This window comes from Artemia franciscana, chromosome 1, assembly GCF_032884065.1.
Source record: "Artemia franciscana chromosome 1, ASM3288406v1, whole genome shotgun sequence".
Classification (NCBI taxonomy): Eukaryota; Metazoa; Arthropoda; class Branchiopoda; order Anostraca; family Artemiidae; genus Artemia; species Artemia franciscana.
This window is the reverse complement of record NC_088863.1, coordinates 47130180-47157605: the sequence shown is the minus strand read 5'-3', so window position 1 is coordinate 47157605 and position 27426 is coordinate 47130180. Positions and strand designations below refer to the sequence as shown.

At 35.3% G+C, this 27426-nt stretch overlaps 1 protein-coding gene across 4 annotated transcripts in view; it reads left to right on the top strand.

Annotated features, from left to right (window-relative positions):
• LOC136030681 (uncharacterized) overlaps positions 1-27426 on the top strand; it is a 152292-nt gene that overhangs the window by 23673 nt on the left and 101193 nt on the right. For 2 of the 4 annotated variants that reach the window (XM_065709762.1, XM_065709757.1), the window contains exon 2: positions 22398-22575. In XM_065709762.1, the coding sequence (XP_065565834.1) occupies positions 22411-22575 (165 nt within the window). In that variant the 5' untranslated portion in view covers positions 22398-22410. Of the gene's footprint in view, positions 1-603; positions 817-22397; positions 22576-27426 lie in introns of those variants that run through there. The other 2 variants (XM_065709751.1, XM_065709768.1) reach the window with 2 other exon arrangements.

The window sequence follows — 27426 nt, the reverse complement described above, 5'->3', positions numbered from 1 at the left end:
ATATAATTTATGCGTATAATTATGCGTATAATTAATTTATGCGTATAATTTATGCTTGACTAATGGCAATACCATATTCTCATGAGCCTATTATAACTGGTTCTCATACAGTTTGATATTATTTATTAGTTTTAAATCAGACTTATTAATATTTCGAAAATATTTAGGGCTTACTGGCACTTTGCTCTATTTTATTGATTTTTTCATAAATTTTCTAGAGTGGGAGGGTGAAGGCGCACTTGGTTTGTAATTAATACCTTAGAGGCTGGAGATTTTCCTTGTGCCGGGATTCTGGAGAAAGGTTAAATATGAGAAATTCTGACAACCAATAATTTCAGACAAAACTGAAACTTAAAATTTCTCCATCTTGTACTATTTTGTTGCAATATTGTATCGCATGTTAAATACGAGTAAATAAATTCATTCATTTTGTAACTTTTGTTTTTAAAGCTATTGCTCGTTTTGGTTTGTCATTTCTAATTTAGCAAGATTTAAATTCTTGCCCAATACTCTTTGTTTCCTACAAGTCTCGTATTTTTGTCTCAAGAACAAGATCTGAACCAAATAATTTGGCATAAACAGGCTACAATTTTTGCAACAGTGCAGAGTGCCAAGTTCATGGTTAGTCCGAATCGAAGTTGTGCTTGGATCAGGTGTGAAGAGTGAATGCCAATATCACGCTTTTGCATGTGTTGCTCTGCTTCAGCATGGAATCTATGTGTTGCTTGCACTTATAATTATTTTTTGGATCTATACTCGGTCGACATCATCAATGCTTGTTCTACGATATGGGTACCGGTAGAAAATTATTGAGAGGTTGGTCAGACACCGGAATACCAGTATTGAGTGAGGACAGAGGAATATATTTTAGGATACATTTTCTTGGGAATAAGTTTCTTCAAATATAAAGAGTAACTAATTTCACATGCAAAATTAATCAAAACTCAGCAAAATTTTAAACGGGGAGGATTCCTGGCAAAGGGATCAATCCATTTAATCTATTATGTATTTAATTTTTATGCATTATTGTGTGCCTCTATTTAGCCTATCATCCATTATATCAAAATCTGGAGCAGAAAAAAAAAACAGATCCAAACCGAGATTACGGAAAGATTTCTTAAATTAGGTGTATTCTTGTCTTTATGCTATTTCCTAGGCCTTAGAATAGGCTACAAAAGAAGTAGACATAGGAACTTGAAAAACGCCCCCAATGGAGTATATTGGGCTCAAATTTTACGAGGCTTTTGAGAAGCTTCATTTACAAATTCTACATCAACAGTTTCTCGAGATCTCTGAAGCTACTAAAGTAAAGTTTTACCAAGCTTTCCACATTTATTAAGGACCTATACTAAAAAAAAAAATTCTCCCTTCATAGATACCATGTTTTAATTTTATAATGACCTCCAAAATATACCTTTTCATGGCAGCCAGCCCCCCCCCTTAGGACCTAAAGCAGTTTCCTAGGCATTGGAATAGCATACAGAAGGAGAAGATATAGGAACTTGAAAAACACTCCCGATGGGATATATTGGGCTCGGATTTTACTCCGAGAAACTTCATTTACACATCCTAGATCAACAGCTCTTTGAGATCTCTGAAGCTGCTAAAATGGGGATTTGCCGAGCTTTCCACATTTTCTTAGGACCCATACACAAAAAAATCCTCGCTGCATAGATATCATGTTTTGATTTTACCATGGCCTCCAAAATATACCTTTTCACGACAGGTCAGTTCTCGCTCTCGGACTGAAAGCAGTTTCCTAGGCCTTAGAATATCCTACTGAAGGAGTAGATATAGGAAACTTGAAAACCACTCAAGATACAATATATTGGGATCTAATTTTACTCCGAGAAGCATTCGATTTACACATCTTAGATCAACAGCTCCTGATTTCTCTGAAGCACCTAAAATGGGGTTTGCCAAGCTTTCCACATTTTTAAGGACCTATACTCAAAAAATATTCTTCCTGCATATATACTATGTTTGATTTTATATTGGCCATCTAAAATCTACCTTTTCATGTTAACAGATTAATTCTCCCCGTCGGACTGAAATCAGTTTCCTAGGCCTTAGAATAGTTTACAGAAGGAGTAGATATAGGAACTTGAATAACGCTCGCGATGGAATATAGTGGGCTCTGATTTTATTCCGATAAGCTTCATTCGCACATCTTAGATCAACAGCTAATTGAGATTTCTGAAGCTCCTTAAATGGGGTTTTGCCGAGCTTTTTTAAGGATCTATAATCAAAAAATATACTCCCTGCATAGATACCATGTTTTGATTTTATAATGACCATCCAAAATTTACCTTTTTGACAGGTCAATTCACCCCTTCGGACTGAAATTACAAAAAGAAAGTTACATAATAGTAAAAGGAAAATAAAATTTAAACTTGAAGTGACTTTCTTCCTTTGAATGCTCAAATTTTAATGAACAAAATGAACAAGCTGAAATCCACCTATTTATCACAATAAAAATCTTATCAAATAGCTCTTGGTAACGATCCGTAAATAAGGAGCGACTCTCGAAAATCTTAACATAAAAAAAACTCGATTTTCTAAGCTAAAAGGCTCGAGTTAGGAATGAAATTTTCATGACGATTGATACATCAATAAAATCGGCTTTTTTATTCTGACTTCAAATATATAAAATTCATTAGGTCTTTTGTTACCCACCAAAGGCTACGAGCCTAATTTCCGAATAGAGAGGGAAATACTCCACAAAAAGCAAGCGATATTAATGAAAATTATATTATCATCTAATGCTTCTATCTACAAGCTGTGGAATTTTGCATTTTTCAGGCTGTTTTTTATTAACGCATCCAGTTATTTCTCTAATTTCTTGAAGATATCTATGTATTTTCAACATTCATAAGAATCTTTCTGTCACTCTCTTGTATCGGTGCCTGTCAATACTGAAAACTTATGCGTGAAATGTTCAATTCGTTGAGCTCTCCTACTGCCATCACGCGATTACACTACCACACAGCCTGAACGATAACTAGCGTGCAGTTGGCTCCAAGTATTGTTCTCATTTTTCCTTCGAGCCATTTGAGTAAGTGGAATAAGAAGTTGTTATAAATTAGTGACCTCATTAACTTGTCTTTGTTAATTGAAAAGTTTAGACTGAACCAAAAAAAAAGAAAAACAATGCTGGGAGGATGTCAATAGGAGTCAATAACTGTGCAAAACCACCAATACCTCTAAATACTTCTCAGAGCACGTATTTTGTATCAGAGCCTGAAATATAGTCAGAAAGTACTGATGGGCCACAAATCCCAGCAACAAGCACAAGGTCCACATTAGCTCTTTTCAGGTAGCATGGCTTTAAGTTGTTCTTCGAAGAAGAGAGCTTGGCTGAATTTATTCTGAATTCGAAATTTTCAGTGCAAAAGCGAAGAGTACAAAGTTTAAGGTTAAGCAAAAGAGACGAGGCAGGCATATGCTTTTTCTTGGTTGGACCATATTCCTTACCAATCTCCTTTGCTCCGTTATCAACTCGTTTTAATTGTAGATATTAATGCCAGTGTTTGCCTGTTGGTACAGCCTTCTGAAAAGCTAAACCCTTTGAATTCCTCTATGCCATATTCCATTTCGCTGATTTTTTCATGCAGGTTTTTTTTCAATGTGGCGCTTACTACTACCGAAACGGCATAATTGTTTATTGGGTCTTTATGTTCGATTTTGACTTCTCGCCTTTTCTAATTTTTAAACACATAGCTATCTGTGTAAGTTTCCACTTAACTAATTTAAAGAACCAGATTTCTTGTTTATTTTCTTCCATGTGGCAACAGTTCTTCAGATATATGTCGTTGATCCACGACGAACTCTCAAGCCTAACCTGGAGTTTTCGATGCCTGTCTTCATGAGTGCTCCAGGTCTATCAATGGGTTTCAGATAGTTGGAAAATGTACGCTTCTACCTCTCGAGATCTTGTCATTACTAGAGGACAGCAGTAAATTGTAAGAAATCCCGTTACCTAACTGACCGACAGTTATAAATCCTTCGCAATACTGTCTTTTCTTTTTTGTTTCTTTTTTTTACATCAAACTTCGTTAAGAAATTAAATGTCGCAAAAGAACTACACACTCCTGCAAGTTCTTGTGAAGATTAAAATTCTCATTATTTGACGTGGATTATTCTATAATGGGTTCATACTGAAGTCTCAGTCAATTATCCAAAACTGTTATTGCCTCTCTAAAAAGAAGCTACTAGCGGTTAATTATAACGGTGTAAAGTATAACCGCTAGAGGTGTCATTGGTCCTTGTTAAAAGAAAAATGGATTTTTTCTTTAACCTTAGTATGGCCGCAGATATTTAGCCATAATGTCCGAATTTGTCCTTCATTTTATCATTATTGCCTTTTAATTATACAGATGATGAATTTTTGTTTTTGGTACAGTTTTTAATTGAAGCAGTAAAATCAATCTTGAAGTTATAATTTACGATTTGGAATTGCACCTATTACTTGTCGCGAAAGTCAAATATCAGAAAAAATGGTCAGTTCGATATTTGCCCCCCTTTTTCTCTCTTCACAGAGACTGAGGAAATTCATTGGTAGGTCCTTAAATCTACCCAAAAGTAATTGGACTAGCTTGAGTCAATAGTATTTATAAGATCCAAGGAAAGCGCTCAATAAGTGTCACTGGGCTTCAATAAGAAGTAACCGAGGGGGTTTCCTTTCTCTGCCACCTCGTGTACATCTCGGAGCGCCATTTGTTTTACCATATATCAGGCGTCTTTCAAACCGTCCGTCTTTATACTACACATGGTACACTTCAAACCATATTTGTCAAACATTTACGACGATAGGCACATACCACATATTATGTACGATTTTTGAAAGTGGGTGACCCGTTGGATTGTACATGGTTTTTGGAAAGTGGAACTAATTATATACAACTATTCCAAGTTAGAGTTTATTTAACAAAAAAGGGGATGGAAACAGGGGTAAGGGAAAACAGTGAATTGGTGCAGTGCTTAAAATCATAATTCTAATGTATCACAAATTTTCGCTTCTCTAGAATCGAGAATCTATTCCAGGTTTTCTCCAGAAATATCGAAACCGTAAAAGTAGCTAGTATCTTGAAGATTAAATTATTTTTTAACGTCAATGTGATATTATTATTGAATAATTATTCTTTATCTCACAAATTACAACATTAGCCTTGCAAAGGTTGATGAATCTTTGTTTTAATTTACTCAATAATCAAAAATCGCTTTACAATTTCGAACTTACAGAAACAGGCAAGTATTTAAGTGTTTTTTAAGTAACTGTGGCGAAGCCCAGCCCTAATGGGTGGGTTATTTTTATTTGAATTGGTTATTGACACTTGATAACCAAGAATCACTATACAATTTCAAACTTACAGAAACAGGCAAGTATGGAAGTTTTTTTTAGTAACTGGGGTGAACCCCAGCACTAAGAGGAGGGTATGAATTTAAAAAAAATGCGAAATAGGCACGTTATATTGAACAAAGCGGAAAATCGTAAGTCTTGAAATTGTGTGGAGTGGGGCACAAATCTTAATTCCCCTTCGTTGTGTATAGGAGGGGGTGCAATCTCATTTTTGAGTTTTGATAAAAGAAACAATTCTGTTTTATATTTTGCATTTTAAAGGATATATTTTCCTAGTTTATCTAAAAGAACGTTTGTACTTTGCACCAAACTCATTATTCCATAGTTGATTATAATTTAATGAAAAGTTGTGTCTGACTAAAAGAACACTTGTAGCCTAATGGTGTATAGTCAAATAATACAAACCAAAACTAAAGTTTTTCAAGTAGAAGTGAAGCAATTTTGTATTTTAAAACGAGCCAAAATGAACTCTTAATATCTCATATAACAGTGGGTGGGGTGAAACAGTCAAATTTAAAACAAACCCAATTTACAATGAGAAGGGGGCTGTTAACCTTTTGAATCCATTCGTGTCTTGTGGGTTACCACACTTTTTGACACTTAACTTTATTTAATCGCACTTTACACTGCATAACAAAAATTGCTCAAAAGGCCTACGAATCGGTCAGTTTACAAGCCAGTTCAAAATCTAAACCGGATTTGCAGTGTTTACATATAACCAATGTATATCGTTGACATTTCTTACTTTATGTAATCGTAAATGTCCGTAACTCCCAGCCAATCACTAATCTGGAAATAGTCGACTGATGTATAATATGTGCAGGCTACCTAAGTGAGAATTTCTCTATTATGTAATCCGAGTCAGTAGGTTTCCGATCCTCAAAAGAGACTACCCGCATTTTTTTTTCATTTCTAAGCCTGAATCCTGACGGTAAGCGGGTATTAATAGTAACAGTGACTGTTTACAGTTAATTGCTTCCATTAAAAAGTAGTGAGTTTTATAAGTAGTTTGTTGATTATAAGTTTTTTCTTATGGCTTGGACACCGACTTGAAGATTTCGAAAAGTTTTTTTTTTGGGGGGGGGGATAATGGGGTATATAATTTTGTGCTTAGAGGGGTCAAAATATCTTTTATCCAGGTCTCATAAAAGAGTATAAGCTACTATTTCCTTCTTTTTTATGTATGTCGTCGGACAGGCTCTTAAATTCGTCATTAATCTAATAACTTTTCAACCATATGCTATTTTGGCTCAGCTCCTTTGTTAAATTTAGTACAAGGATAATTGCTGAATGATGTACAGCTCATGGTTAGTTGTTTGATTTAAATAAAAAAAAAATAGATAAGTAAACCCTTTAGTCATAAATGGGCTTTCTTATCTTGAAAAAGCCAGTAATAATTGTAATTTGAGATAGTTTTTTCTTTGTTTTAACCATAGCTCTTTTATTGTTTTTCTTAAGAAAGAAACCTTGAGGAAATTTCAGGTTGAGAAATTGGTGCATCAAAACACCGTTCTTTTTCGGTCTTTGCTGTTATTCCCGCTATTATTTCTTCTTTAATTTTTTTTTCAACTTTTTAGATGATTTAAACTATTTCGGAGTTTATCAGTACTTAATTGGGAAACATATCTTTAGTGTTAGTCGAACTAGTTGATATCCAGCACACACACACACACACACACACACACACACACACACACACACACACACACACACACACACACACACACACACACACACACACACACACACACACACACACACACACACACACACACACACACACACACACACACAACACACACACACACACACACACACACACACACACACACACACACACACACACACACACACACACACACACACACACACACACACACACACACACACATATATATACACACATATATACACACATATATACACACATATACACATATACACTACACATATACACATATACACATATACACATATACACATACACACATACACACATATATACACACATATACACATACACACATACACACATACACACATACACACACACACATATACACATATACACATACACACATACACACACACACACACACACACACACATATATATATATATATATATATATATATATATATATATATATATATATATATATATATATATATATATATATATATATATATATATATATATATATATATATATATATATATATATATATATATATATATACATATATATACACTTATATATACACACACACACATATATATATATATATATCAAACAGTTCGTGGTAACGAACTGTAGTAAGGAGCGGCCTGGCTCAATAGTAAACGAAACTCTAAAAACGGAATTTTGATGCTAATAGATGCATCAAAAGAATCGGATTTTCATGCTGATTTTAAATATATAAGTTTCATAAAAGAAGTTTCAAGCTCTTACTTAAAAAAATGTGGAACTTTTTATTTTTTGCTACAAGACCGATCACGGGTGCGTGTTTATTTGTTTGTTTGTTTTTGCTTTTTTTTTTCAGGGGTGATCGTATCGACCAAGTCGTCCTAGAATGTCGAGAGAGGGCTCATTCTAAAGGAAATAAAAAGTTCTAGTGCCCTTTTTAAGTGACCAAAAAAATTGGAGGGCACCTAGGCCCCCAACCACGCTCTTTTTTCCAAAAGTCAACGGATCAAAATTTTGAGATATCCATTTTGTTCAGCATAGTAAAAAAACATAATAACTATGTCTTTGGGGCTGACTTACTCCCCCACAGTCCCTGGGGGAGGGGCTGCAAGTTACAAACTTTGACCAGCGTTTACACATAGTAACGGTTATTTGGAAGTGTACAGACCTTTTCAGGGGGATTTTTTTGGTTGGGAGGAGGTTGAGGGGAGGGGATTTAGTTGAGGGGGCTACGTGGGAGGATCTTCCAGTGGAGGAATTTGTCATGGGAGAAGAGAAATTCTATGAAGAAGGCGCAGGATTTTCAAGTATTATTTAAAAAAAAAACAATGAAAAAATACATACGAAAAAGATTTTTCCACTGAAAGTAAGGACCATCATTAAAACTTAAAACGACCAGAGATTATTACGCATATGGGGGGTTCATATCTTCCTAAATACCTCACTCTTTACGCTAAAGTATTTTTAATAATTTCAACTATTTACTCTACAGCCTTTGTGATTCAGGGGTCAATCTTAAAGAATTGGGACAAAGTTAAAGCTTTAGTGTAAAGAGCGAGGTATTAACGAAGGGGCAAACCCCCTCATATAAATTGTAAAAATATACGAATATAGAACTTCGATACGTAAGTTAATTTGTAAGTTACGTATATTTTTTACTAATAAGAACGTTCGCTAAAAATTAAAAATTCTAATTGCCTTTTTATGTAACCGAAAAATTGGAGGGCAACTAAGCCTCCTCTCCTACCCTTTTTCTCAAAATCGTCTGATCAAAACTAAGAGAAAGCCATTTAGCAAAAAAAAAATTAACACGCGAATTTCGTTTTAATTATTCATTTGTGGAGAGCCAAAATCAAACATGCATTAATTCAAAAACGTTCAGAAATTAAACAAAAAAAAAACAAGTTTTTTTTTGAACTGAAAGTAAGGAGCGACATTAAAGCTTAAAACGAACAGAAATTACTCCGTGTAGGAAAGGGGCTGTTCCTTCGTCAACGTCCCGTTCTTTACGCTAAAGATATTTGTTGTTTTATTAAGTAGGATTGAGAGAAAGAGTCATACTTTAGCGTAAAGAGCTTTAGCGTAATCACTGTATATTTGATGCTGCTTGGTTGCTGTCGATGTTTTTGGCTGCAATAGTTGAGACATGATTGAAAGTGAAAGCCAGAATGACTGGATTAGATAGGAAAACTCGTATTCATGCAACTCTATATCCGTATTTTTGCTTTGAAAACTGGCCTCGGAATAATCTTTGTCGTCTGGCTGCACTTATAAAGGTTTATTTATTTCATAAGATGAAGAGAACACCTGGTGATCGAGAAAAACGTTTGAGCGCTTTTAGCGTAAAGACTATTGCACAAATTTGTACTCACCGTGTATTAGAATGAAGCCAGAGTATTCATCATAGCAGTGTTCGTGGATGTGTTTTTTTTGTTTGTTTTTTTTTCTCACCCAGTTCTTTTGAAGCATTTTCGGGGGAATACCCTAAAAACTTATTTTAACCATTCTTTAGCATTACAAAAAATGTCGGTTATATTTTATTTTTATTTTTTTTTACTTTGGGCACGAAGATATTTAGAAAAGACATGGCAAAAAAGCAAGGTAGTAGTTCAGCTTTTGCAAGTTCTTCTGTTTTCCAGATCTTCGGAAGGGCTTTCCGGTGATAACCCTAAAAGCTTTTTTACTTTCCTGAAAAATTAAAAATAACTCCAATTACATTTCTTGGATTGGGTCACGAAAAGAACATGGAAGGCCCTCCACAGGCATGGGGCAGATCCATGGTTCTCTTTAGGGGGGGGGAGGGCACAATAGGTTGCTTCGATAACCTTCGAACAAAGAAATACCTGCAATTTAAAGGGAACCTTGGCAATTATGTGTCGTAGGTAGGTAGTGGAATGGTCGTAAATTTAATCTAAAACCTGGCGAGGATTAAAGTTCTAATAAATCTGTTGAAATTAAAATGGTATAAAAATATTGATAAAAAAATAGTAAGTTATAAAAACCACCCCGCCATAAAAAAAAGCTGTTCGCCAACTATAAAAGAAATATGATGTTTAATTTTTTCTGCATAATTTTTTGTCTTTGCACTTCTGACCACTATAGCGATTGAGTTAAGCTTTTTAGTGTAAAAAAAAAGAGTATTGAACCATCTTTTCGGGTCATGCGCTCTTTTTGACAATTTGTATAGGTAAAATCATTTAGCATGTCGCCTAACTTAGTGGCATCGCTTAGTAACTATGATAGTAATGAAGGGTGGGAAACGAGGATAAAGACAGAACTTTTATATTCGTAAAAGATATATTAAACATCAAATACTAGTTCTTTTAGGGGTGTAACAAGAAAAACAGAACAAAGTAATAGAAACGCATTGAAGACATTTAAAACGAAGGTTTTAAGTATAGGCAATAAAGCATTAAACTAATCACTGTTTTTTTTTTTAAATAGTCAACTTCGATAAAATAAAAAGTGTCAACTTCGACGAAATCTCAAAAATTTAATAATCAAAATTTTACTTTTCATAACAACTTAGCGTATCTTTCCGCTTTTCAAAGTTCAACATATTTCACTTAAATTATGGAATTCACAGTCTTACAAGAAAACGTCCATTTCTCTATTTCCACTCTCGCCATATCTACTTACTACACGGTCGATGTCTACCTCAATGTTTCGATGAGCGTTTATAATGGCCAATCCTGCCAGTCTAGAGTCCTGTAATGTTAGAACTCTTCGTTAGTGTTTCCTCTTCTATTGATCCTAAAATATTCGAAAAAAGACCAGAATTGTCGGAAAAATAGGAACTCTAATAAAGATGCATGTAGGTATGTGCTTCAAACCAAGTATATGAGTCGAATACTACTTAAAAAACAAATAATTATGTGTTTGGTATCTTTGTATTTGATAGGTATAGATTGGTGATTTAAATTCTCAGGGTTACAGGCTGTGGAGATTCTATTTTTTTTTTTTAATCTTGAGATTTTATAAATTCAATCGAAACGTTTAAATCTTGATATGTTTGTTGAGTATAAATATAAAAATTTGAAATTTGACTCAGATTTAGCATTAAGTAAGAGAATTGTCCTGTAAAAATTTTGATTTATAAATAAAAAATCTTGGAAATATGATTGAATGGAATGCTTCAAAATAAGTATAACAATCCTCAGTGGTATATATAGCAGTTGAGACAGTTTTATGGACAAATATATGCAACCCCTATAGAAAAACATAACTATATTTTGTGACTTTATATTTTGTATTGAGAAGGTGAGAAATTCTGAAGTAATATTGCAGCTGCATCAGTGGTTAACTCAAGTTGTGTGAATTTCCCGTTTTTATCATTTACATTTTTATCTTTAAATGTTTGAAAAGAATCAATACCATTCCACCGATTCAAACTGAGAATTCAGAGACCCGTCTATACCAGCTAGACAGAAAAACACATGAATATTTGCCTTTTTTATAAACAATTTTTCGAGAATCAATACTTCTTAAATGATTAATCCAACCTTTGAAGGAGTATTTTGCCTCATATACTTAGTTTTAAGTATATACTTATACGAACCTTTATTAAAGTTCTAAAATGCATATCCTTTATTTTAATGTTTTAGAATGAACAAAGGTGATATATCATATAATGTAGAGCTTAAATTAGATGAAAATAGGCAGTAAAGTGGCCACCATTTGCTCAAAAACATGCTAAATTTATACAAATCCCCTAAAACAAGAGCTAAGAGCTCATATGGCACTTGTGACGAGGTCGGAAGAGCCGAGAGCTCATATTGTACGAGGTCGGAAGAGCCGAGAGCTCATATGGTACGAGGTCGGAAGAGCCAAGAGCCAAGAGCTCATTTGGCACTTGTGAGAAGGTCAGAACCTAAAGTTAAACTTTATAGCACAAGATCCTTCTAAATATCAAATTTCATTAAGATCTGGTCACCCTTTCGTAAGTTACAAATACCTCAATTTTCAAAATTACCTCCCCCCTCCCAATTCCACCAAAGAGAGCAGATCCGGTCCAGTTATGTCAGTCACGTATCTTAGACAGGTTTCTATTCTTCCCATCCAGTATCATCCTGATCTCACCGCTTTAAGTATTTTCTAAGATTTCCGGTCCCCCCAACTGCCCCCCCCCCAATTACGTTTGATCCGGTTGAGATTTAAAATAAGATATCAGAGTTACGAGGTCCTTCTAATTATGAAGTTTCATGAAGATCCGATCACTCCTTCGTAAGTTAAAAATACGTTATTTTTCTTATTTTTCAGAATTACCCCCCCCCCCCCCCGCAATTGAGCGGATCCGTTCCAATTATGTAAATTACGTATCCAAGACTTTTGCTTATTTTTCCAACCAAGTTTCATCCCAATCCCTCCAATCTAAGCGTTTCCCATCATTTTAGGTCTCCCCACCCCAAACTTCCCCCAATGTCACCAGATCCGGTCAGGATTTAAAATAAGAGCTTTGAGCCACGATATCCTTCTAAAAATCAAATTTCATGGATATCCAATCACCCGTTCGTAAGTTAAAATACCTCATTTTTTCTAATTTTTCAGAATTAACCCCCCCCCCCAAATACCCAAAAGAGAGCGGATCCGTTCCGTTTATGTCAATCATCTATCTAGGACTTGTGTTTATTTTTCCCACCATGTTTCATCCCGATCCCTCCACTCTTAAGTGTTTTCCAAGTTTTAGGTTCCCCCTCCCAACTCCCCGCCCCCATCACCAGATCTGGTCGGGATTTAAAATAAGAGCTCTAAGACACGATATCCTTCTAAACATCAAATTTCATTGAGATCCGATCACCCGCTCGTAAGTTTAAAATACCTCATTTTTCTAATTTTTAAGACTTACTCCCCCCCCCCAACTACCCCAAAGAGAACAAATAAGTTCCGATTATGTCAATCATGTATCTGGGACTTGCGCTTATTTTTCCCATCAAGTTTCATCCCGATCCCTCTACTCTAAGTGTTTTCCAAGATTTTAGGTTTCCCCCCTCCAACTCCCCCCAATGTCATCAGACCCAGTCAGGATTTAAAATAAGAGCTCTGAGACACAATATCATTCCAAACATCAAATTTCATTAAGATCCAATCACCCGCTCATAAGTTAAAAATACTTCATTTTTTCTATTTTTCCGAATTAACCGGCCCCTACTCCCCCCCTCCAGATGGTCAAATCGGGAAAACGACTATTTCTAATTCAATCTGGTCCGGTCCCTGATACGCTTGCCAAATTTCATCGTCCTAGCTTACCTGGAAGTGCCTAAAGTAGCAAAACCGGGACTTTAGGTTTTCCCCCTCCGACTCCCCCCAATGTCATCAGATCCGGTCGGGATTTAAAATAAGAGCTCTAAGACACAATATCATTCCAAACATCAAATTTCATTAAGATCCAAATACCCGCTGATAAGTTAAAAATACTTCATTTTTTATATTTTTTGCGAATTAACCGGGCCCCCACTCCCCCCCCCCAGATGGTCAAATCGGGAAAACGACTATTTCTAATTTAATCTGGTCCGGTCCCTGATACGCTTGCCAAATTTCATCGTCCTAGCTTACCTGGAAGTGCCTAAAGTAGCAAAACCGGGACCGACAGACAGACCGACAGACCGACAGAAGATCCGACAGACCGACTGCTATATGTCACTTGGTTAATACCAAGTGCCATAAAAATGTTGTAAAAACCATCAAGTTTCGCAAACAAAGCAAACCCAAAAAACCTAATCAGACAGCCAAAAAAAAAAAAAAAAAAAAAAATATACACATTTAGGGACAATTTAATAGAGACCTCACAAAGTAACTAAAACCTTGTTTCAAACTTGTTTGCAAAAAGAAGCAATCTTAATAACTAAAAACCTATTAAAGACTAAACTGTTAAAAACCAATTAAAAAAAAAATCTTTCCAACCCCCAAACCATAGCAAGCCCACCCAACCACAAATCCACCACTACGTCAGAGGGAGGGTGTGCCCCCTCTGGATCCGCCACTGCCCACGGGGTCGCTGAACTTTATCTGTGACGGTAGATCAGACCTGTAGCTAGTGTAGGATGGTGTGGTCTCTGCTAAAATTGAATTTCAAATGTTTTGAAGAGCAGATCTCTTGTGTATATTTTACTGCTTGGAAGTTATAGTATATTGCATTTTTAGACCTCCGATTTAGAGTGGAGATTTTCTTTATTGCTGGAGGAACCAGTAGCAAGTTGTTGTAAAGAATCATTTACTTAAAAGAGACGTGGCAAAGTGGAAAGAAGACAGCTTATGATTTGACTTTTTTAGATTCTTCTTTGCTATGCTTTTTTTCTTTTTCTTTTTTTTTGCTCTTGCGAAGAAAGAAATGGCTTATTCACGTATGCTTCGTTCTAATAAAAGGCGGAATTCTCAATCACAATATAATTTTAGGTGGATCCATAATAATGTGACCATTTTTGCGTAATCTTATCCAAAATGCTAAATTTCTGTATTCGATCAAAGTTGAATATTACACAGTCGGCGAGCAAAATATAGTATTTGTCTTTATTTTAAAACCATCCCACAATGAAACCGAAAATTAGCAGTGAAATGTTGGCATGCTTCCCATGCAAACTTTAAAGGGATACGTTGAGGAAAACCATCAAGTTTTTATGGTTGAGAATTAACAAACGTTACGTAGTCCAATATTAATCTTCCATTTTCCTCGTACTCACCGAATTAAAATTTTAGTGAGCATAAATCAAAATAATTTTTCTATATTAGTTTAACACCGAGTGATTAGTGAAGTGATAGCGTCATGAAGGTCGCTTGTTATTTTCTTGCAGATTTGCGATATTGGCTTCTGGGTACCAGGCTGGTTATACAACTTTTGATTTTTCTTTTCGTTCGATGACCTATGCATGTGTTACGTATTGCTTTAGCATACCCACCTGTTTATTTCTACAAAATAACGATCGGGTTTTTTCTCAAGAGAGAGAGAGGGAATAGGAAGTTCCAATGTTAGGTTTTTAACGGTTCTCTAAAAGTTATTGGCCTGTGGATTGGAACGTCAGATCTACGGTCAAAGACCCTTTACGAAAATTTTACGCTTCTCATTTAAAAACGCTTGCTAAAATTAAGTGTAGCTGAAAATAATTATCCGAAGGTATACTTTGAATTAATCCTTTGGCAATATTGATAGGAGTGTTAAAAAAAAAACTTTCACTTCTTTTGGAACAAAAGAAGTTTGCTGTTTAAACTCGTTGCCGCTTGACAGAGCCATTCTCAGGAATTTGGTTCAAGAATTCAGCCATTTCGGAAAACTGGAGTATCGAAAGGTGGAAAAATTCTTTCCTACTCCGTTTATAGATAAGCTAGCTGAAATGTGCCTGTCTTTCTTTAATGCTTTGCATGTTTGGCGGAAGAGCGGGAGCTTAAACACAAAAACACGCTTGTCAAACAGTTCGTGGTAACGAACTGTAGTAAGGAGCGATCCGGCTCAATAGTAACCAAAACTCTAAAAAATTGAATTTTGATATAAATAGCTACATCAAAAGAATCGCATTTTAATGCTGATTTTAAATATATAAGTTTCATCAAGTTTAGTCTTAGCCATCAAAAGTTACGAGCCTGAGAAAATTTGCCTTATTTAGGAAAATAGGGGGAAACACCCCCTAAAAGTCGTAGGATCTTAACGAAAATGACACCATCAGGTTCAGCGTATCAGAGAACCCTACTGTAGAAGTTTCAAGCTCCTATCTACAAAAATGTGGAATTTTGCATTTTTTGCCAGAAGACAAATCACGGGTGCGTGTTTATTTGTTTGTTTTTTTGTTTTTTTTTTGTTTTTTTTCCCAGGAGTCATCGTATAGACCAAGTGGCCCTAGAATGTCGCAAGAGGGCTCATTCTAACGGAAATGAAAAGTTCTAGTGCCCTTTTTAAGTGACCAAAAAAATTAGAGGGCATCTAGGCCCCCTCCCACGCTCATTTTTTCCCCAAAGTCAACGGATCAAAATTTTGAGATAGCCATTTTGTTTGGCATAGTCGAAAATCTTAATAACTATGTTTTTGGGGATGACTTACTCCCCCACAGTCCCTGGGGGAGGGGTTGCAAGTTACAAACTTCAACCAGTGTTTACATATAATAATGGTTATTGGGAAGTGTACAGACGTTTTCAGGGGGATTTTTTTGGTTTTGGCGGTAGGGTTGAGGGAGGGGGCTATGTGGGAGGATCTTTCCTTGGAGAAATATGCCGTGGGGGAAAAAATTCAATGAAAAGTGCGCAGGATTTTCTAGCATTACTATAAAAAAAAAAAACAATGAAAAAATAAACATGAAAACGTTTTTTCAAATGAAAGTAAGGAATAGCATTGAAATTTAAAACAAACAGAGATTATTACGCATATGTAGGGTTCTAAAAATACTTTAGCATAAAGAGCGAGGTATTTAGGAGGAGATAAATACCTCGCTCTTTATGCTAAAATATTTTTAGTGATTTCAACTATTTATTCTACGGCCTATTTGATTCAGGGGTCATTTTTAAGAATTGGAACAAAACTTACGATTTAGTGTAAAGAGCGAGGTATTAACGAGGGTACAAACCCCCTCGTACACATAATAAAAATATAAGAATATAAAAGTTTGTTACGTAAGTTAATTCTTAAGTTACGTATATTTTTTACTAATAAAAACGTTCGTTGAATATTAAAAGTTCTAGTAGCCTTTTTAAGTAACCGAAAAATTGGAGGGCAGCTAGGCCTCCTTCCCCACCCCTTATTTCTCAAAATCGTCTGATCAAAACTAAGAGAAAGCCATTTAGCCAAAAAAAAATTAATATACTAATTTCATTTCAATAATTTATGTGCGGAGAGCCAAAATCAAACATGCATTAATTAAAAAACGTTCAGAAATTAAATAAAAAAAAACTAGTTTTTTTAACTGAAAGTAAGGAGCGACATTAAAACTTAAAACGAACAGAAATTACTCCGTATATGAAATGGGTTGTCCCCTTCGCAGTCCCACGCTCTTTACGCTAAAGTTTTTAGTTGTTTTAAAAAGTAGAATTGTGGCAAAGAGTCAAACTTTAGCGTAAAGAGCGTGGGACTGCGGAGGGGACAACCCATTTCATATACGGAGTAATTTCTGTTCGTTTTAAGTTTTAATGTCGCTCCTTACTTTCAGTTAAAAAAACTAGTTTTTTTATTTAATTTTGTCTAAGAATGAATGGCTTAGCAGCTTGATACTGACTGAGGGCATAATATCAGCTGACTCGAACTACCAGAGACTCCTCTTCCGCAACCCTCCTCGAATGCTTAGTGTTTTATATCAACATGGACACCGCTAAGAAAATTTACTAGGAGGGGAGTAAATTTGCCTTAATTTCTGTAATCTGTACATTTACTAAGCAGATAACTCGACTTCTACTAGTTTGTATCCTAAAACTCCTATATTACTAGACACTAAACTAGATTACGTTGCATGGGTAACGTGAGGTGTTGCGGCAACCTTTGCTCGGCTTCGCCGAGTAAAGTGTTGCGAGAGCAACACTTTGGTTTTGTTTCCTCGCTGCGACTAAACGCTGAAGTTGTTAATCTGTAAGGATGCTAAAATACATACTAGGTACATCAACTCGCAAAAGTTGCAAACTCCTCATTGCTAAAGATGATTGTAGCCTTACAGCCGATTATTACTTACAAGTCCCCTACATGTCTTACCACTGGAACCAGATTGGTCTTACCATCAAATACAACGGAAACAAAAAATAGGCCGACTATTTTATAAGCCGACTGTTGCTTATAACTCCCCTATATGTCTCACAATTGGTATCGGCCTATTTTTGGTTTCAGCGTGTACCTTACTACTGAAGTTGTCAACCCCTTTAAACTTTCAAACTGGTATATCTCATGAAGGAATTTTTGTACAAAAAAATGGATGACATTTACTTTGATCAGCTCATCAAAAGCTATCGACTGCCTTCGAAAAAAAAATCTATCTGTCTTAGTTCAAAAGTTGACTTTTTTGCCGTAGGCCAACTTTCTAACGTCATCACTTAGAAAGGAGCAAAGGATAAACTCTAATTTCTTTAGCAATGAGAGAACTTTTAAAGTTTAAGAGGCACATCTGATACCATTTCTCTACCGTAATCCCAAGTGCGAAAAACCGAATGATAAACTCAGCTGAAATCACGAACAGAAATGGGTAGAAACAATAGATGGCAGCACTTTCGGACCCGTGGGAAAATGCCGCTTTTTTGCTTCTCTAAATTTTTCTATTTATCACTCAAAGAAGATATATTGGTTGTGGGGCAGGGTAACTGTCGCATATATTTAACACTTATAGATTTTAGTCCATCTTCAATTTGAAACTGGTGCCTGTCTGCTTGCCTGCTAGAACGGGGCTTTCCACTCGAAAGCAGAAACATGGTTTGATGAAACGAAAGCTTGGTTGCATAACTTCAGATAGTCCTCTCTGACATAGGCTATACAACTCCTCTTCACTTCACACACTATAGGCTCTGGCTCAAGGACAAGCAAAAACCATCCTTTTTGGCCCCAGGCAAGAGTTCTACGAAGCTTTCCAAAATGTAAAGTCATATTCATCAATCCGGCCTAATGTCCACACTCCGTAAAAACCGCAGAGGTTGGACCCTTACCACTTTCTAGGAATAAGCAGAAATCGGGGTGCTAGGAACAAGAAAAAAAAAAAAACACGACAAAACCAAAGTGTTGCTTTCGCAACACAATAACGTTAGTTTAAGCAATCTTGCGTTATCGACATGGAACGAGTGCCGAATACGATTGTAGATAATTTAATTAAATTGACCTAATTAAGCTGATCAAAGTAAATTGAAATTTTATTATTTAATTATTTACTTAGCTTGATTGTAGTTAATGTACTTTTAATATATTGCTGTTTCCGTCAGAGACTGCTGCATACGAGAAAAAGGCAAACTACAGAAGCACAAAATAAACTAGATGTTAAATGCTCTCGTTTTTTGTTTGGTATTTATTATCTTGATTATAGCAGTAAACGCATCATATTGAAGAACAAACAACGGCTAAAATTACTAAAATGCAATTTTAAAATCAGATTTATAGGAATTTTCAAAAGTGCCTAAACCCTCGAAAATGGCGTTTGGTCGAAATGAAAAATCCACCTTGGGAATCGCCATTGTTTTTTTTTTTTTTTTTTTTTTTTTTTTTTTTACTCTGGAGTCCAACGCTATTTGGCACAAAGAAAGTTTTTGAAAGCGTTCGTTACGAAACTTTATAGTGCAAACCTGGTCTCCTGGTCTAGTGGTGTCATATTTAACAGTGTATGTACCATGTTTTGCTAGAATACCTTTTTGTATTAGTTTCTAACACTGTCTTTCTAATACGTGTCTTTCAGATTGTCCCAATCTGAACTTCCAAAGCAGTCTTTTGAATTTGCCGAAGTATCGTAAAAATGAAATATCCCGGCCCACATTTTAATCCAAAATAATTATTCTGTTCAATTTATTATTCTGTCCCCACAAATAATAATTAGGAGAAACCTTTTTTGGATAAAATAAGGAGAATGTCCGTAGTTATGGTAAATTATGCTTGAAAGAAAATTATGTTTGAAAGCTTCGTGTTCAAAAGCATCGACAGAGAGAAGTGATACCTTGGTTAACAGTTTTGCGATGTAGCCTACCTATTATTTAATGGAGAAGTAATGTACGAGTTAGTTAGGTGCTTCAGCCTCTCAATTGTAATTCATTTTACTAAAACAAACTTTAGCATTATCTTGATTTTTTTTTTCCTAGAACAAGTTCCTAAAATATTAATTAACAATTACAATGTATAAATAAGACTTGTGTTTATGGATAGGGGACAGGATTTTCCCAAATATAACAAAATTCCGCCCTTTTTTGTGTTTTTAAATATTTGAATGAATGATTGATTAAAAGAAATCGCAATCAGGGAACTCGTTGATTTTGAGTCTGATTTTAAATAAAATTTATATTTTCTACCACAATTTTTCAAAACAGGTGTGCAAACTAATTTCTAGAAGGGGGACGTTTTAGAGAAATAGTTTTCATAGGAAATGTATCATAATGTAAATGTAAGAAATATGTATAATTTTCGCATATTTTTGGTTTTCCAATTGGGGTAAAAAGTATTATTTGTAGCTAAGTTGATCTTGTTTTGTTTGTAATAAAATGAGCAAAAATTTCCTGGATTACCAAAGCTCATTTTAATTTGGCGTTTTACTTATTTTGTAACTTATTTTTACGAGCCAAAAGAATTTATACTTTGGTAGTTCATTTACCTTTTACGGCGTGGAAAGTCCATTATTGATCAGTAAATTAGTTGGAATTCCAAGAAATTTTCCAATTCAACTAAAAACTTTATGTTTTACAGCTAAATGGGAAATGTCATTCCACTTGAAGTAATTGCCGCCTCTTGGAAAGAGATACTGAATGAAATTTAGAAAGCAAATATTCATTATGTTGATTAAAAAGCGGTGAATTGGAGCTACTATTACCAAATTTTTTTTCTCCAAAAAATTAATTTAAGATTAACATAGTTTCTAATGTAAGGGCTGTATATTTTCAAACAGTTCGTGGTAACGAACTGTAGTGAGGAGCGACCCGGCTCAATAGTAAACAAAACTCTAGAAAACGGGATTTTGTAACAATAGTTACATCAAAAGAATCGCATTTTGATGCTGATTTTAAATATATTAGTTTCATCAAGTAAACAACATAAAGGCAATATACTGTCTTCGATTTAAACAGCCACATTGAAACAATTAAACAGACTGAACAGTTTTTCTCTATTTTGCAATTATCATTTTGATTCTGGTAATGCTAAGTGAGTCTCGTTTAATATTGAATCCTAACTATAACATATGCCAACAAAATCATTGAAGCAATTAAACCCTAATTAAACATATATAATCAATGCAGCTAAATACTTTTGCCGAAAAACAATGGTTTCCTCTCCAACAAAACGAAGAATAGATTGTATACGTTTCTGGTTGTTCCCCCAAACGACCTCCTGCATAATTAGGTTGCTTAATCAAATGAATCTCGTTTTACTGCCATTAATATCATTTTATCTTAAATTCAAGAAGACAAGCAATGACCTGGCAAATTTGAGCAAATTTTAAACAGCTGAATCGTATTCTAAAGACATTCCCGGATTCGTCGCTCGGGGCACTTGTTGTAACGTTGTATTGCTCAAACTCACCTAGTTGGCTAGCTTTAATCGCATTCCTGGAGGTCTCTTTCAGTTGGATATGCTGGTCAGATCTAATGAAGGACCAATTAATTTAATTTTCGTTTTATTATACCACATAGTTACACGTCTTAACATATTTAAACTTTTTCTCTCTAGTTGCTTTACTAAGTGGGTAGCATTGGAAGCCGATCTCTTGAAATAAACCTCTATGTAGGCTACTTTATCCAGTATACCACTGCCTTTTCTTTCATAATTGTTGAATATTTTGACTTTTTGTTGTTGTTTTTTTTTTTTTTTTCAACCGAGAAGTCGCCCACTCTCTGCAACCTGTGTACATCTTTGAATGCTACTTGGTCTGCCACGCTCTACCTTTCACAGCTATGCATGTTGTAGTTAAAACCATGCCTCAAATACTTTCGCTGCTTTTAGGTTAGTTACCTCCCAATCACTTCCGACTATTAAAAGTGGCAGTAGCCCTTTCAATTTCCATTCGGATGAACCTTTTTGAAGTTTCTTCGACAACAAATAGCCATCTCAAAATTTCTATCAGATGCATTTCGGGAAAATATGAGGTGTGTGTGTGTGTGGGGGTGGGGAGATATCCATCCTCCCATCACTCTGAATCTCAAAAAGGGCACTAAAATTTCTAATTAGCAATCCAATTAGCCCTGTCCAAATTTTATACGATTACTCTTTCTGAATAAACCTTATAGCCCCCAGGTCATAACTTACAACTCTTGCCTCAAGGGCTGTGGGGTGAGGGGTGTCATCCTCATAGACATATTTCCTGGACCTTTCAACTACTTTGGACAAAATGGCTGTCTTAAAATTTTGATCGAATGGGTTTGGGAAAAAGGTGGGCGTGAAAGGGTGTTAGTCGCCCTCCAGTCACTTTCAACGATTAAAAAAGGCACAAGCCCTTCCAATTTCCAATCGAATGAACTTCTTTTGAAGTTTCTACGACAACTCCTTCCATACGAAGTGCCCTGGTCTAAAATAAAAATAAAAATAGTAGTGCATTGTGCCAACATCGCTTTTTACTTAGGTAGCGCTACTATGACAACTACCCATCATTTGTGACTTCAGCATTAGTGTGCTTGAAGGGCATTTCTTTTTTGTTAAGACTAATTCATTCATTTGTATACTCTGATATGTGGTTTAATTTAACCAGCTTTCATTATTGAATCTTTATTTATTTTTTAGTTTTCAATTAAGCATGCGTGGTTGGTTCGATGCATTTCGTCACGATGGTGGTCCCACTTTATATAGCGTTAGTAATAGGACTCCGGTGCTTTGGGACACTTCCGTCCTTGTGATATGCATTGTAGTTGTTACCCTGTTCTCAGCGTTCCTGCTCATATTTCCCGGTGTCAGAAAAGAGGTAAGAATCCTAAAGTTGCACTTGACAATTACCGGTTCTGCTTTTTACTTTTCAAAATCAAGGAAAGTAAAATAAAATCTTGAAACCAAGCAAATACTCTTAGATATTTTTATCCTTAAAAAAACAAAAACAAAAAAAACACTTCGATAAACAGTTACAGTCACTTTATAAAAATCAAAATTTTAAAATGCATAACTACGTTTCATTCTATTTGTGTCGATAAATTGAGCGCTTTTAGTGCTGATATAAATCCAAGTTGAACTCACAAATTATCAATTTTGTCGAAAGAACGTATGTATAGAATGAGGCACAAATTAATGCAGAATATATTGAAACCAGATATTAATTGACTGTAGACTGTGGCCCAGTCACCTCCAATCAGGCTGAAGGACGGAGGGGACTATTGTTTCCTCATCTCGTAGAGAATATGATTTCTAAAATAAGAGTGAACTTGGCCTATCATTCCCTGAAACAAACTGATAATGAACATTGCTGTGAATAAACGTTTAGAGCTGCTTCAGAAGCTTTTTTTGTGCTTCCACGATTCTGACATGTTTCTGTAAACCCATATCGTAGAGGCAATGAGTCGTAGGCAAATTTACATTCAGGGGCTCATCCCTTTTCTTACAATTTTTATACATACTTTTGGACTCTCCCACAAATCTTCAGATTGCCACTATTTTTCCTATAGTTTCTGATATGTGCCATAATTTTGTCCTTTTCGCGGTTATCAAGAGTTAGTCATATCCTTAAATATGGGCATCCCTCCCTCTTAAATGCATCGTATTTTGCCTTCAGACTCAATGGAGTAACTAGACAAGGGTTTAATAGTATTAAAGTATTTTATTCCAAATAAATAGCAGTCCACCAAAAGTGTACGAATTTGTGCTGATAAACACAATTAAAATAAATGTTCACTATCCCAATATTTTATAACAATCAATTGAATAAATAAAAAACAATTCCAAATACATAGAAAGAGAAATTAAACAAAAACGAAAAGAACCAATATTTTTCAAACATATTCAGCAGCTGTATACGTAGATCTGCTTCGAACTGATAAAAAAAAATTCTTGTCGACTCCAGACTTAACCAAGGTTGATTTCAGGATATGAACTGACTTCTAAGGTATTTTGGGATTTTTATATTTCAAACCTAAAGGCACACTTTGTTACATCTCTCAAATATTACAAGTAGTCAAAGGCTGGAAGTAGAAGCTTGAAAACATGTCTTGGACCCTAATATGTAGGTCGATTCCTGGAAATAACTTTCACCTAACAAATGAAGTTTTAACAGAGATATTCCAAAGTGTTTAAAGCTCCTTAATGCTTGTACTTAGCTCAGTCCAAAGCTTAGACCTCTATAAAATATGAACTTTAGTTCTTAGTTAAAAAGCAGGTGGAAGATGCTGCTAGATGACATAATAGCAATATATTGTATTGGCATGTTGATAAATTGAGAGGGAGCAGCCAATCTGGACTTGTAGTTAAAGAAAGAAACGGTGCCACAATTAGTGATAAGGAAAAGAGTTAAGAGAGATGGGCAGAACATGTTGAGAATGAGGTAAACCGAGATAGAGTTGCAGGAACAGATATAGAGGAAAATGGAAGATTTATTTTGTGAGGAAGAATTAGCGACAGTTCTAAAATGATTAAAAACAATAAGGCCACAGGTGCTGATGCTGTTATAAATGAGTTACTTAAATATGGTGGCTCTGAGGTTAGAAATAAGTTACTGAAGATTATGAATATGATTTTTGAAAAGGGGAAGTGCGTAGTGATTTTAGTAAAACCCTAATTAAACCACTGTATAAGAAAGGTGATAAGAGTGAGTGTGGTAATTACTGAGGCATTAACCTGGTCTCTAAGTAGCCAATTGCTTAGTAATATAATAATTTTTAGACTGAGAGATGCTGTAGACAAAGTGATAAGAGAAGAACAGGGCGACTCTAGAAAGAGTAGAGGATGCGTCAACCAAATTTTCACTTTTAGGTTAATAATTGAGAAGTACCTCAGTTATCAAACACCTTTGGTCCTCAGTTTTATAGATTATGAGTAAGCGTTCGATTCTGTTGATGGAAGAGCTTTAGCGAAGGTCTTATCCTTATATGGTATATGAGATAAATACATTAGTGATGTTATGTATGAGAATAACACTGCTGCGGTTAAGGTAGGAAATGAGGTTAGTTGCTGGTTTCGTATTAAATCAGAAGATAAGCAAGGGTTGTGTTCTATACCCCTTTATATGGATCATTTTGATGTTTTTTTTTAAGGAGCACAGGAAAGCCAATATGAGAGCACGGAATCAAGTGGGGAGGAAAAGATTTCCTGGAATTGACTTTTATTTACATAATAAACAAAAATATAAACTATCACAGATATAAATCACTAAGCTAGTGAAAAACTCAAATTTTGCTAACGCGTAGCGATTAACGATATAGCCATTCCTAAAGAGATCCTAAATTGAAAATAATAACCAATAAAGCCTACATAAAGTTTCTAGAAGCATCCTGCACTAATTAAAATAAAAATGAAAGAAAAAAAAGAAAAAAATCACCTTCTCTCAAACACCCCCAGGTTAACAACCCTTATCCAAATACAACTCCCCCAATCCAACCGCTTCATCCTGCTCCTTCCTCCAGCCCTATAACCCGCTCCAATCCCCCCCCAAATAAAAAAATCCCCAACAAATACTCTTTTAATCTTTTTAAAACCTGGGAGGTGCTCAGTCTCTGTAACACTCACAGAAAGTGAATTCCATACAGAAGGGCCAAGATACTTCAACATAAAACCAGATCTTACACTATTTTAAATATCCATGACCAAATCATCAAATCTTCTTGTATGATGCTCATGAACGAACTTCTAAAACGGTAACACTCATTAAAAGTTTCCGGGACTAGATTATGCACATAATTAATCACAAACACCGCCGCTTTATAGTCCCTTATCTGCCCAACATTGAGGAGCCTTAGAGACTTAAAGTATGCACTGGTGTCTTTAACATTTTTTACATACTTCCCGATTATTCTTGCTGCTTTATTTTGTAGAATTTCCACATGCTTGTAATTAGCATAAAAATGGCTGCTTCAAACTAAACATCCGTATAATATATACGGGTCGATTATTGCAAAATATACCGTGCGAAAGTACGTTCTGGCAGAATATGCTTCAGTCTTCTGAGGATGCCAACTCTACGTGGAATTTGGCAAAAATTATGTCGCTATGTTACTTCCACGATAGATTAGAATCAATATCGAAGCCAAGGCACCGCAGTGATTTAACTTGTAAAATAGGCTTTTCCTCTAATAGGGCTTTACTACTTACAACAACAGAATCACCCACTCTACAAAATGTAAGTAAAACATTTTCTTTACATTCACACACATCAAACTTAAACTTGTAAGCACCTCTAATCTTTTGAGGGTATCATTAGATTTTACTATTAACTGAGTGTCATCCGCAAAAAAAGTAATACATGCATCTTGCAGATAAAAGCGCATCATGTCCATGTAAACTAGAAAAAGCAAAGGGCCCAGCACAGAACCCTGAGGTACACCACACTTCACAGGAAAAGACGATGAGACTAAGTCATTTAAAACGACTTTAAGGGACCTACCGTAAAGATAGCTCCCAAACCATCTTAGACAAACTCCATTTATTCCACGACTTATCATTGGATGAAGCTAATGAAAATAGACATAGGTACATTAACTGAGTTTAATGCACAGTTAACACTTTGAACCAGGTGTTGTATGGCGTGTATCGTGGAATGACCCTTACGAAACCCAAACTGTGTCTGACTCAAAAACCTGTTCATCTGAAGGAAATTATAGAGCCGTTATGTACCACTTTCTCCAGTATCTTAGAAAAGATGGGTAGAATTGAAATGAGTGTCCAGTTTTCTATATCTGACTTGCGACCACCTTTGTGAAATGGAATGACATTTGCCCCCTTAAATTGCACTGGAAAACTTCCCTTTTCTAGGGAAAGATTTAACGTAAAAACTAGACAGGGAAGAATATATCCTAAAATCACTTTAAGAGCTCGTAGGGACAAACCATCAACACAGGCAGAATTAGACTTAAGTGACTGCACAACTTTACGCACTTCTTCACTCGTGCACGGCTGAAATTCCATATTTAAAGTTTCACCACGGACATCATTAATAATACTGCAGTTCGTTTCATTATATTTATTGCTAATACTAGATTGCACCTCGGAGCCGATGTTTGAGAAATAATTAGCAAACTTATTTAGAATTTCAGTTGAATCAACAAGGTTACACCCATCCATATTAATGTCTGCCGTGGTCTGTTTTCCCTTACTTCTCATGATCTCATTTAAAATATTCCACGTTTCCTTCATATTACCTTTTACTATCCTCCAACTTATTTCCATAGTAATCAAACATTGCTTGTCTCCTCAGTTTATTCACCAGATTTCTTTGCTTTGTAAATAAAATAAAAGACTCATCACTTTTGGAATCCAAATATGCTTCATAAAGCCGATTTCTTAATTCTATTTGGTCAATTATCTCCTCTGTTATCCATGGTTTACGGGGAACAAGCTTCTTTGATCTGAAAACTTTTATTGGAAACGTCCTTTCATAAATAGGGTTGATAACTTCCATTAGACAATCCGGAGCTTTAGTAGGACATTCATTCTTTTAAAACAATTTACTCCAGTCTATTACACTCACTTCCAGTGTTGCCAGATCGGACGGAGAGCATTATGCTTGCTTGAGCCTAAAATTATGCTTTTTTGGACAGATTTATGCTACTCTTCTATATTTTTCCAGGTTTCACGAAAAAGTTGATCAGTTAAGACAAGTCGAATTCTGTCTTATCTT